Source organism: Aythya marila (assembly GCF_965140915.1).
Source record: "Aythya marila genome assembly, chromosome: Z".
Classification (NCBI taxonomy): Eukaryota; Metazoa; Chordata; class Aves; order Anseriformes; family Anatidae; genus Aythya; species Aythya marila.
In genome coordinates this window covers 70,156,123-70,168,300 of record NC_139080.1, presented here as the reverse complement: position 1 = coordinate 70,168,300, position 12,178 = coordinate 70,156,123, and the positions used below count along the sequence as shown (strand labels likewise).

The following is a 12,178-nucleotide window of genomic DNA, read 5'->3' as shown; positions in this document are numbered from 1 at the left end:
GGTGCCCTGGGAGGCTGGATGCTAGGCTAAAGAGTCTAGACCAACCCCTCAAGAAGCCTCAGGAAGAGGCGAAATAGGCTAGAACAGATTAATTCAGTTGGAAGGGTCCTTCAAAGATCAAGTCCAGCTGCCTGGCCTCTCGAGGGGTACCCAAAAGTTAAAGCACGTTGCCGAGGGCATTATCCAAATGTCCCTTGAACACCATTAGGCTTGGTGCCCCTACCACTCCTTTGGGTGCTTGTTGCAGTGTCTGGCCACCTTGTGGGTGACACTCCTCCTGCCAGCACTGTCAGACCTGTGCTGGCCCGGGAAGGCATGTTGTATACCACAGGGTAACAAGCCTGATTGTTTTGATTTTTCCACGTGCAGTGATAGCTAAGCCTTGCTGGTATGACCCTAACCGGTGTCAAGAAGTTTATTGCCTGAGTTTATTGCCGACATTAACCAAGTTTAACGCTTGAGCAAGGAGCAAAATCATCCAGATGCATGGGTGGGACAGCCTTTCAACAGCCTAAGCTCCTATGCTGTAGCAACAGCGAGCTGACGACGCAAAATGAGCGCATTTCCAGTTAAAATTTATTTATCCCAAGGCACCAAGGAGGGAGGGGAGGAACGGGTGCCACCCACAAGATGGCCGCCACCGCCGGCCGCGGGCAGGTGGCGCTCGGCGGGGGCCCCGCCTGCTGGCGGCGCATGCGCCCTGGCCCCTCCGCGCCGCGGTAAGATGGCGGCGCCGTGAGCGGCCGTTGGCCATGAGGAACCTGCGGCTGCTCCGCGCCGCCGGGCGCCGCCCCGCCGCCATCCCCCCCGCCGCCCCGCAGCGCTTCTGCCTCGGCGCCGAGCCCGGTGTGGTGCTGGTGGGCTCCCCAAATGGCCTGGTGGAGCTGGGCGCCGCCGGGCAGCCGGTGAGCGCCGCGGGTCGGGGCGGTGTTAGGCTGGGGAGGGTGGGAAATGGAGGGGGGAGAAGCTTCGGGTGGGGGGGGGGGAGAACATCTCTGAGGAAAAAATTCCTATTAAACCGTGCTCTGATATCTCTGAGGCGTCAAATTCTTTCCGTGGGTTCGGTTCTCAAGCTAACTTGCGCAGGGGGTTGGGGCTTTCCTGGGGGCTTCTCCTTTTAACGTTTTTAAAGAAGGGCGCTTTCTAGAAATCCGCGTTGTGAGTGCTGTCAACTCTAAAATACCTTCAGAACTCAAAAAAGTACCCAGAAGCCCACTTAATACATCATATTCCTTTATTATTATTCGTTTTGTGGGCTTTTTGTTTCCAATATATGTGATTCTAATTATTTTTATTTCCATGATGTTTCCACGTGCAAAACACGTGTGCAATTAAATAGAAGGAACTGGATTATCTGACAGTTGTAAATCTCATCCGTGTTTTGCTGGACCTGAATGCACACCCAAATGTTTTTGTTCATCAGAAGTTTTCTGTGCTGTGTCTCTGTAAAGTCTGAATGATCCCTTAAAAATACGGGGCCGCTTTAAGCAGCTACCTGTGCACCTCTTAACGTTAACAGTGTGTGAAGCACGTAAGGGCAGTTGAAAGATGATAAGCAAGACAAATTGGAATTGTCGTTTATTGTGTGATCTCTTACATGATTTTTTTCATCATCTGTCTAGCTTTTTTAACACAAGAGAACTTTCACAGTTTCCTATGGGTAAAGGAAGAGAAGTGTTTGCACATTGGCTTTTGTCTGATACATCCACGTGCTAGCTGCTGACAAGCAATGCTTTGTGTAACTGCGGTAGATGAAATACTCTCTTAGTTGTTACTCTGTCATTTTTGTAAAAATGTCTGGTGATGTGCAGTTATTAAGCTATTGGCCTCTCCGTGTCCAGGTGACAAGAGAAGTTTCTTTGACTGCAGAGGGTTTTATGCCAGAGGATTTAAGTGGTTCCATCGTCGGTATCGAAGATATTCCAGAGCAAGAATGTGTGTGTGTTGCCACAGCAGCTGGAGACATCCTGCTGTGCAATCTCAGCACAAAGCAGGTAACGTGGCAGGAAAGAGAGAACAGTACAGAGAGCTTTCAAGGGGAAGGTGACAGTTTGGGGGACAGTTGCATGTTTATTACATTGAGCTGCAGTTAGTCTTCATTTCTTGGATAGATAGGTTGATTTCTGTGGAAGCCTTGGGCAGAATCAAGTACAAAGTATATGCTCCATAAATGAACCAGAATCTAAACTGCAGCTTGCAAGTCCACAGCCTCAGTCCTGCATGCTTGCTCGGGGGGCTAATGACATACGGTCAGCAGCACTGGGTCCATTGGACAAACAGTATCACAGAAATAAGATATTGCTGAAACTCCATACAGAATAATGTAATCCATAACTCACAGGTTTGTTAATGTTTTATTATCAGTCACTACAGAACTTTGTGCTTAGAAAACTGTGCAGACATGAGTTAAGTGGAGAGAGAAGAAACAATTGTATGTTAAGATTTGAAAATTGTTTGGAATAAAATATGAAAACAAACAAAAAAACTAGAAAAGACCGAGGAAAGACCAATATGTACCAGCTGATTAAATAGACGGGAACTGAGACACTTACTTTCTGTACCCTCCTTGTTATCCAGTTTGTACTGTCTTCAGTAAAATGCTTAAACACCACAATAGCATCTTCTGAAGTCTGCCTCACCTCTGACAGTATCAGCCCAACAGTGCAGGTGTATGTAGGTATGAGATGACTGTGGTCTGTCCGGGCTGGCTGCCAGTTTGTGGTTATTTGCAGCTCACCTCTTTGGGTTCTTGTTTGGGTTTGATTTGCAAATACCTCTTAAATATAAAAACAACTATCTATATCTGAAAAGCATGGCCTTCATTGCAACTCAGTGTGTGTCATAAAGGGAATAAAGATCTGGTACATGGGACTCTTCTTGCACTGATATATGGGTCAGAGCTCATATTTAACTTCTAATCTTTTATTTCAAGGCTTTAGGCCTTACTTTCTGAGCTATAAAGTTGTAACTTTTGGTACAGTCTGGGCACCAAGAAGCCTTGGAGGTTACTCTGCTTGTTCTGAAACCTGTTGTATGTGGGTGATACTTACTGTACAACAGTGTATAGTCCTATTCTTCTTACCTGGGGGGGGGCAAAAAATAAAAGATATCCAAGCTTAATTTCTTGAATCAAATTATCTTGCACTTCATTATGATTGTTCTGTTCCATGGCCTTTTGCAAATCAGGGTAACAATGCAGTGGGCAGAGAACTATTGTCACGGTCTTGTTTATACACCCAAAATATCTCAGTAGAATGGCTTAGTTTTTCATAACCTTCTTTGAAGGTAGTTCAGCTATCACGTTTGGCATTTACAAACAGCTTTTGGGGTCAGGTTTTGAATGGATATAGTGCCACTTCAGTGCACATTAGAATTTTCTAGGAAAGAACAGTTATGTCTGTGTTGTGTGACATCAGACTGCCTACCAGTAGAACCACAGACCCAATCTGTGGCAGTATTAATTACTGTTAAGACTATTACATGTTAATGTAAGACTGAGCTGCAAAATAAAACTCTTGGAAAAACTGTGTGGCAGAAAATGCTGATCTGTAGGTTATTTGGGCTCACATACATAAATAGCATAGCTCCGTCATTTGGTTAGAAATACTTCTTTTTGTTTCATTCAACACAAAGAGTGAAATAACTACAGTGACTTTTCTAGGTATGTGAGGATTTCCTTCAGCCAGTGACTGATGCTGGGATGGTGTTGCATTGGTGTTGCTGCTCAACCAGGATACTGCTTCTGTTTTACAGGTGGAATGTGTTGGAAGTGTGGACAGCGGCCTGAGTGTCATGAGCTGGAGTCCCGACCAAGAGCTTGTCTTGCTTGCAACAGGTAGTAACAACCACCTGTAAGCTTTCTGCCCGAGGAGTGGAATTCACAATGACCAAAGTGTAAAATACAGATAATTTTAAGATAAGGAAAACAAGATACAAAGTCATGAAACTGGGAGTAAGACTCTGAAGAAGAGAAAAAAAAACACCTGATCCTATATATTGTTTCATTTTATAATCAATAAAGAGCTTTAGTGATCCCACCTGAAGCTGTTCAGACCCAAAAAGGTGACTTCTATAGAAAATATTTCATTAGTCTTTCAGGTCTTCCAGGGAGGTATATTTTTTGATCTTGCATTAAAATGTAAATATTCCTGTATTACAAGCCCATTAGATTGCTTAATAAATATTGCAGCTTGTCCTCTGGTAAGAAATATCTGTTACAAGCTTTTCTGCAGATATATCTCTCCTTGACAACAAAGTTAACCTCAGGCAAAACAGAAACACAAAGTATCACATGCTGGAGGCAAACTCTGGAGATCATCTATTCCAACCATTCTGTTCGAAGTGGGTTACCTAGAAAACGTTTCTGGGAACTGTTCCCAGTCAGGTTTTGAATATGTCTAAGGATGGAGACCCTACAGCCACTGTGGGTGGCATGTTCCAGTCTTTGACCACCCACACAGTAAAAAAATTAAAAGTAAAAAGGATCGCTTCCATTGACTTTACGGCACTGCTTCCAGTGCAGCTCATGCTGTTGTTGGCATCCTGTGCAGCAGGGGCATATTGCCAGTTCATGTGCATGCCTCAGGACACACAGGGCATTTTCTGCCAAGATGCTTTCCAGCTTGTTGTCCCCCAGGTCTGTCCTGCTGCCTGAGATTATCACTTCCCAGGTGTGGGACTTGTCTTTTGTCCTTGTTAAGCTTCAAGAGGTGTCTGTCAGCCTGTCTCTTCCACATTACAAGGTCCTCTAGATGGAAGCACAATCCTCTGCTGTGCCTGCCTCTTCTCCCAGTTTTGTGTCATCAGCAAACACGCTGAGGGTCCTGTCATCCAGGTCACGAATGAAGATGTTAACCAGCATTGGCTCTAGGTCCACTGGTGGTGAAGTATCACTTGTGACCAGGCTCAGGCTGGATTTTTCATCGCTAACAAGCTTTAGGACTTGTCTGTTCAGCCAGTTCTCAGTCCACATTCACCGTTCATTGATCCATCCTGTCTTCCATGAGTTTGTCTGTGATGTCAGACGGTGTCAAAAGCCTCCTCGGAGTCAAGATAACAACCACTGGTCTCTCCATATATTCACAAACCATTATTTCACTGTGAAAAGCAATCTGATAGGTCTGATACGATTTCCCCTTCATAAATCTACACTGACTACTGTCAGTCACCTTCTTCATACCTTGAGTAAAAATGTTTATGAAGTGCCAAGTGCTTACTTCAAAAGTGGAAAGAAATCTTTAAGGCTAGTTCAGGAATTATGTCTCTGAAGAGAGAGACTTTAAGGTGTCCTTGCGTTCCGGTCTGAGATTTTCTGCTTCAAAGGATGCATTCTCTTTTGTATTGTGCTACCATTAGAAATACTCTTATACTCAAGTCCATTATAAAATAGTAGGATAATAGAGGAAAACGTTTTGATCTGCTGGAGATCTCAGTATTAATGCCGTATTTGATGTCTACCCTGCAGGTCAGCAAACTCTTATCATGATGACAAGAGATTTTGAGCCAATTGCTGAAAAGCAAATCCACCAAAATGAGTTTGGAGAAGGTAATAAGCGCATGAAATAAAGTTTCTTGGACTGTTTTTGTTGTGTTGTAAGCACATATAAAGAAATTGAGTGCTTACTAGACCCCAGGAGACGTTTTAGACTGTAGTTCTTCTGGGCAGCTGAAAGGGAATGCCGGTATTGTATTTGTCAGTGGAAATTCAAACAAGTTCCTTGTACTGGAAAACTTTCTGGGCTATGTCAATTTCCTCCAATTTTTTTAGAATTAAACTTGGATGGATGGAGTATGTGGCGTGATGCTGTAGTTGTTAACCACAATGTGCAACGTAACTCTGTAAATCTTCTACTACAATGATTATTTCTTCCTCAGGAAAGTTTGTTGCTCTTGGCTGGGGTAAAAAGGAGACGCAATTCCATGGATCAGAGGGAAAACAAGCAGCACATCGCAAACAAACGGTATTAGGTTATTTTTCTTACATTAGGTCCATACTCCCCAGAGGGAAGATATGTATAAAGAAAGTTTCTGTTGTTTCTGCTCTGCTAGTTTGACACTGCCTTTCCAGGTAGCTGTTTTCATAGTCTCCTTCTGATTGTTTCTGTTATTTGGGATTCAGCATTTTTATCCTCTTCCTATATCAGGACAGCAGCTGGAAGTACTTAAGGCTGGTTCATATGGAGCTCAAAGCAAGATTTGTAAGTGCTAGGGCTTGCTGATGTAAAGCCACCCTTGAATCAGCATGACAGATGCTACTGAACGTGTTCTCTGTATCAAAATATTTATATATCCAAAAGCTGTAGCATGTAGTTCAGCTCGCTCCACCAAGGCAAGAGTTTAAGGACTTGGGCTACTGACTGCCACCAGTCACATGAGGTGATTCTCTCTGTGCCTGTAAGTTTTAGGTCTTTGTTCCTTTGTTTGACTCTTCTTCATTTACATATTTATGAAAATTCAGGTAGCTAATAAACTCCAATTGGAAATGAAAACTTAGGGGAAAATGTGTGGCCCAGATTAAAACAGTCCTGCTGAAACATGGTAGGCTACCATGAAAAGAAATGAAATGTGTCCTGCAATAGCTTTACTATTAGGAAGGATGGACCAGGATAAGGTTTGGCTGTATCTAGAAAAATAAGCCTTGAAAAATGCTACTTCTCATCCCAACTTTTGTGTGCCATACAGTGTGGCAGCATGCCTTTCCCTCCTTCCAAGGGATGTTGACTCTTAAGTAGTGGTTGTGAACAAACCTTGACTCACCCTTGCAGCATGTCCAGCTTGGGCACAGCTGGTCTGTAAGGAGAGACTGAGGTGAAAGGGAAGCGTATGGTGTGATCATAGAATAGATGGTCATATGGACATACAGGAGGAACAGATTGAATTGACAGACAGTTTTAATTCTAGCATTTCCTGAAATAACATTCTGAGTAGTGAATTCTAAACTTCACAGTCTCATGATTGTTTAATGGGTTGGTTTCATGCCGAGCTTCTTGAAAGAGCTGTCTTAGCAATGCAGTCTGCTTAGACAAAGCCAGCAGTTGCCTTCCTAAGCGTTGATGCAACTTTCTTTTGTATGACTTCAGGAAGTATCACCTACTTCAGCCTGGGATGACAGCAGGCCTCGGGTGACATGGAGAGGAGATGGGCAGTTTGTTGCCGTGAGTGCTGTCTGTCCAGAGACAGGTATTGTACCAAATTCCACTGAAATATCAACTTGTGTAAAAGGCTTCTTCAGTGGAAGTGAGACAAGGCAAGAACTGGCTAGCGTCTGTGGTCTCTTGGCCACTTAAAACTGGGGATTTGAGCTAATTAATTGCTCCTTCCTCTATTTTGATTCAAGGGTTCAGAAAGACATTTTGTAAATGTGGTCTTTTGAATGCTTTCTTGTCAGTTTGGTTTTCAGTCCAGTGAGAGGTCTGAAGAGTTTACTACTGAGTAGTTACTAAGTGAACTGTTTTTTTCACCATCTCTAAGCCACTGCTTGAGCTCTAAGCAATCTCTTTCAGGTTCCTAATACCAAGTGCATGTGTCTGGGTGTTGCAGTACCCACAGTCCCTCATAGTAAGAATTTGGCCTTGCAGCCTTTATGTATTGATAATGCTTTTCTCTGGGTTTTGTAATTGTCTTCCATGATTGATATTCCTGAGCAGTTTAAATGTTTTGGTCAGTATATTGAACTGTACCAAAGACCTATTTTTCCACTAGTTTGGGTTTTGACCCTCAGTACTTCGGATCAGGAAGATTTTGAATAATACAAGACAATTTAAATGTTTTGCTGAAGAGCAAAACAGCTACCACTGAGCTAATTCGAACTGAAATTTCTACTTACTTGAGTAGAGTCACTCAATTACTATGGAAGAGCTTCCTGAGACAGAAGTTTTGATGTGCTGTTGTTACCCATAAGGTGTACAAAAGCAATATCCTTTCTATTCATGAACATCTGAATTTGCTCTCCCACCCTCATGAAAATTAAGATTCTCTTCCCGGTATTTTCTTACACCCCTTTCTCCCTGCCTTCTCAACCTCTAGGTGCTCGAAAGGTCCGGGTGTGGAACAGGGAGCTTGTGCTGCAGTCAACAAGTGAGCCCATCTCGGGATTAGAACAAGCACTGGCCTGGAAGTGAGTAGCAATGAACCTGCTTAAGGGCTGCAGAGTGCTTGTTTTTATTCCCTAGCCACTGCCTTTTGCTTAGCATTAATTTCATTCTCCCATGTTTATTTTTCTCAAAACTTGAAGAAAGCCATCTTCTGATCCATCATGTGGAAGGGTAGCCCCGTAAGACCTGAAAAACTTGCATTATATGTGGGAAGAAGGGATAGATTCTCTGCGCTGTCTCAGTATCAGGTGGTTTGGGATTTAACTGTGTGAAAAGGAATATTACAGGTGCCTTTGCCTGTGCTGACACTTACCTGCTCACCTGAGGATGTTAGGGACCCTGTGAAACGTTTGTGCTGCACCTATGACTTTGTCTGAACGGTGCTGAGGAAAACAGATCTCCTGCTGCCCTTTTCTTCATTTCTCATGTGAAAGCTTCCTCTCTGGAGAGAGGGGAGATGATTGGTGTTTAAAATGACAGTTAGTGATTGTGTGAGCAACCACTGTTCCTTTTACTTGTTTTTTTGTTTGTTTGTTTTTTTTAAGGCCCTCTGGAAACTTGATAGCATCCACGCAAGAAAAACCCAACAGACATGATGTGGTTTTCTTGGAGAAGAATGGACTTCTTCATGGGGAGTTCACCCTCCCGTTCCGGAAAGGGCAGGTCAAAGTAAGTGCCGTGTCTGGGCTTCTTTCATTAGACTGTAGTGGAGAAGAAGACTAGATCTTTATCCAGATTCTAAGAGGAAGTTTTTGACTTTGCAGTTAGTGCTGGTCCTAGTGGAAGAGAGAACAGTGAAGATGCAATGCCTTCTGCAGCTTTCAGTACAGAGCAAAACTGGGGTGTTGTACCCCTAGGGTACTGCTGGCCTCTGTATACTTTATATTAGGCAAATGCTTCAGAAACGCCATTTAGGATGCCAGCTCATCCAGGAGTGAGGTGAAATAATCCACATTGTCCCAAATAATGTAAGTGAAAATCTGCTACTAAGGCATGGTTTCAACTTCTGCCTTTGGATACTGAGAGGTCTTTTGGCAGATCATTTCTCAGTGCCAAGGTCAACAAAGAGAATTCTGCTGTCCCATTTGTGTATAACCTCTTCAGCTGTGTACAGCTGCTGTGATGGGTTCTGCTTCAGGGCGCTTTGCTCCAGCTGTCAGGAGCTTTGCAGTATGCAAGTACTGTGTTAGTACATTAAGGCATGTACCTTACCTTGTTGAACATAAGGAACAACTCATGGTCTTGAGAACTGATCTGAAATGTACCCAGTCTTTGCAGAGGCAGCGGTATCCAGTAAGAGCCATCTTTTGTTTCTGCAGGTTAATGAACTGCTTTGGAATGCAGATTCCACGGTCCTGGCTATATGGCTGGAAGAGCTGAAGACTGAAAACTCCAACCCAAACAGTTACGGTGAGAGCGCTCTGTGAGGCTCTGGATTTTACACTTGCCTGTGAATGTGGTCAGCAAAGGATATTCCTCTGCAGGAGAGGAGACTTTGGGATGGCTTATCTACAGCTTTGAGATCCCTCTGCAGGTCAGGAAGAAACGCTAGCTAGCTTGAGCTCAAAGCATCTCCCATGTTGCTGTATCTGAAGGTGGTATTACATGGAATGCTTAGGGTGTGATCCCTTCCCTTCTTAGAGAGGGGAGATAGAGGAATTCTAAGATCAACTCCTTTGATTTAAATCAGGGGTTGCAATTGTCTTGTGCAGGGTGTTGTATGACAGAGCCCATGGTCTGGAGGGTAAAACTGTTAAGTCGCCTGCAGAAGAGCAGTGGGGAGGGTTTGAGATGGGTCTCAAGTAGTAATGTCTGGTAACTTTATTTATTTTTTTTTATCTATAGTTCAGCTATGGACCACAGGGAACTATCACTGGTACTTGAAGCAAAGTCTGCATTTTGGCAACATGGAAAAAAATAAGCTGGTGTCACTGCTGTGGGACCCAGTGGTCCCATATAGGCTGCATGTGCTCTGCCAGGGCTGGCAGTACCTCTGCTATGACTGGCACTGGACCACAGACCATGGGATGGGGCAGAACAGCCAGCACGTGGCAAATGTGGCTGTCATAGATGGAGGTAAGACTCCTGCTTTCAGTAAAGAACCTAATAAGAGCCTTTCTGACATTTGAAACTTGTTACAGCTTGGTTTCTTTCTGCTTTCTTCCACAGATAAAGTGCTTGTCACGGCATTCCAGCATGCTGTGGTGCCTCCGCCCATGTGTACCTATGAGCTTCAGCTCAAACAAGCAGTTAATCAGGTTGCATTTCACACAGATCCTAAACATAGTGGAGACATGGCTGTCCTGGATGCTGATAACAAGATCACTGTGTACAGATATGGTGAGAGTATGTTTCACTATTGCTTTTTAACAGAAACCCTGTCCCTGACACTTGGAATCAATCTGGGATTAGCTGTACAGGGTCTGTTTGAGCTGCCCAGCGCTTCCCGAAGCACTCCTATGAACAGGGTAATACTCAGTGTGCTGTTGGACAAGAGACCGCTGCCACAGCCTCTCGGTTATGCTTTGCGACATTACAAGGTAGTTCTGTTCCTCAGGGTGAATGTTAATAAGGAGGAGGATGTGCCGGTTGTACATGTAGGGGTGGTATATTTTATATTTTCATAATCACTTCCTGTAGCATCTGTGGTTTTTTTATAAGGATGAAAATGGAAGGGACTCTGTTGGCAGAATGTCTGAACTCTATTTTGTTCTGTGTTTGTTAGGACAGAGGACAGTGAAGGATCCCGCTATCAGGTTAGGAGCTGTGGGTGGAAATGGATTTAAAGCCAATGTGGAAACGCCACACCTGGATAAAACATACAGGTAATACAGAACTAGTGCAACTGCAGAGTGGATTCCTAGCCATGCTGTGTGTCTCTACAGCCAGGCTGTGCCTAGGAGGATCTTGGCTTTCTGCAGTGAGGTTTTTGATGTAAAAACTAAAATAGAGTTCTATTTTCTTCATGGTCTTTCTTATTTCATGACAGAGTTGATCTGGGCAGCAGCGCCGATGAGATGATGCATCCTCTTGGGCTCCGATCTCTGACCTGGCTGCCAGATGACAGCTTCCTGGTGGTCGGTCAGAATCAGCGTGCTTCTCAGTCTGTCCTTCACCACCTGACTGCAGCACCTCATGTGACTGGAGCTGAAGAAGAGCACCTGAATTTACGGTACAAGAGATTGCAGTAGTGGGTGAGGTCTGAGAGTGCCTTGGGGCTTAGAAGGAATTCTCTCATGCATCCTGGAGGCTGTTGGGGGACTGGCCTTGGGGGATTTGGCTGTCTTCCTGCAGGAGAACAAAACAGCTCATGAAGCTGCCTGCATGTAGTCCTAATGCCTACACCCAGCCTAACAAGACTTGGTATGCCAGCATGCCCGTGTCAGTGCAGGATATCTCTGTTACCTTCTCTGAAGTCCAGGCCCTTGGAGCAAGTTTCTCAGTTCTACCCTTTGTCCACATTACTAAAGTCCAGAGAGGACTGGTAGCCTTTTGTTATTCCTGTCTTCCTCCTGCTGGTCTTTGTGCAGTCAGCATGAAAGGAAGCCAAGTGGACTACAAAAATCTGCTTCACAGAGAGATCCTGAGAGTCACTTTCTGCAGCACTTACAAGGCAAAGGCAGGGTAATTTGCATGTGAACTGTAGATTGGAACAAAAGAAGTGTGGGTTTTGCAGGGTGCTGTAAGTGTGCAGACAGTGACTAGCACAGCTAGGCAAACACTAATTGACACAAGTTGTTAGTGCTCTTTTTTTTTTACCAGTGTCAGCTCATGTAAGTGTGAAAAGACTGAAGAAGGATGTAAGGATTTACATGACAAAGACATGGGTCCGGGCTGGAGATCTACACCCTTCACTCTGGCCCCAGGAAATGGAGGATTGGGGTGTTAAAGGTATCCACCGTGACTGATGCTCTGTGTCTTTTGTACCTTGCTCCAGGTTGTCTGTGCCTGTAGATGGAGAAGTGATAAGCCTGTGCTGCAGCCCAGTGACCAAAACTGTAGCTCTACAGCTAGGCGATGGACGGATCCTGAAGTACCTCTGGGGTAAGCTGGACCCTGTTAAGGCCCCCTGGCCTGAGGTGTAG

At 44.4% G+C, this 12,178-nt stretch overlaps 1 protein-coding gene across 1 annotated transcript in view; it reads left to right on the top strand.

Moving 5' to 3' along the window:
- The first annotated feature begins 715 nt into the window (after positions 1–715).
- The window catches only part of ELP1 (elongator acetyltransferase complex subunit 1), a 29,638-nt gene continuing 18,175 nt past the window's right edge, over positions 716–12,178 (top strand). Inside the window, exons 1-14 of the mRNA XM_082782572.1 lie at positions 716–905; positions 1,842–1,994; positions 3,754–3,835; positions 5,465–5,545; positions 5,875–5,960; positions 7,080–7,179; positions 8,026–8,116; positions 8,639–8,762; positions 9,413–9,503; positions 9,939–10,169; positions 10,263–10,433; positions 10,819–10,918; positions 11,083–11,265; positions 12,031–12,137. Coding sequence (XP_082638698.1) covers positions 753–905; positions 1,842–1,994; positions 3,754–3,835; positions 5,465–5,545; positions 5,875–5,960; positions 7,080–7,179; positions 8,026–8,116; positions 8,639–8,762; positions 9,413–9,503; positions 9,939–10,169; positions 10,263–10,433; positions 10,819–10,918; positions 11,083–11,265; positions 12,031–12,137 — 1,753 coding nt within the window. The 5' untranslated portion in view covers positions 716–752. The remainder of the gene's footprint in view (positions 906–1,841; positions 1,995–3,753; positions 3,836–5,464; positions 5,546–5,874; positions 5,961–7,079; positions 7,180–8,025; positions 8,117–8,638; positions 8,763–9,412; positions 9,504–9,938; positions 10,170–10,262; positions 10,434–10,818; positions 10,919–11,082; positions 11,266–12,030; positions 12,138–12,178) is intronic.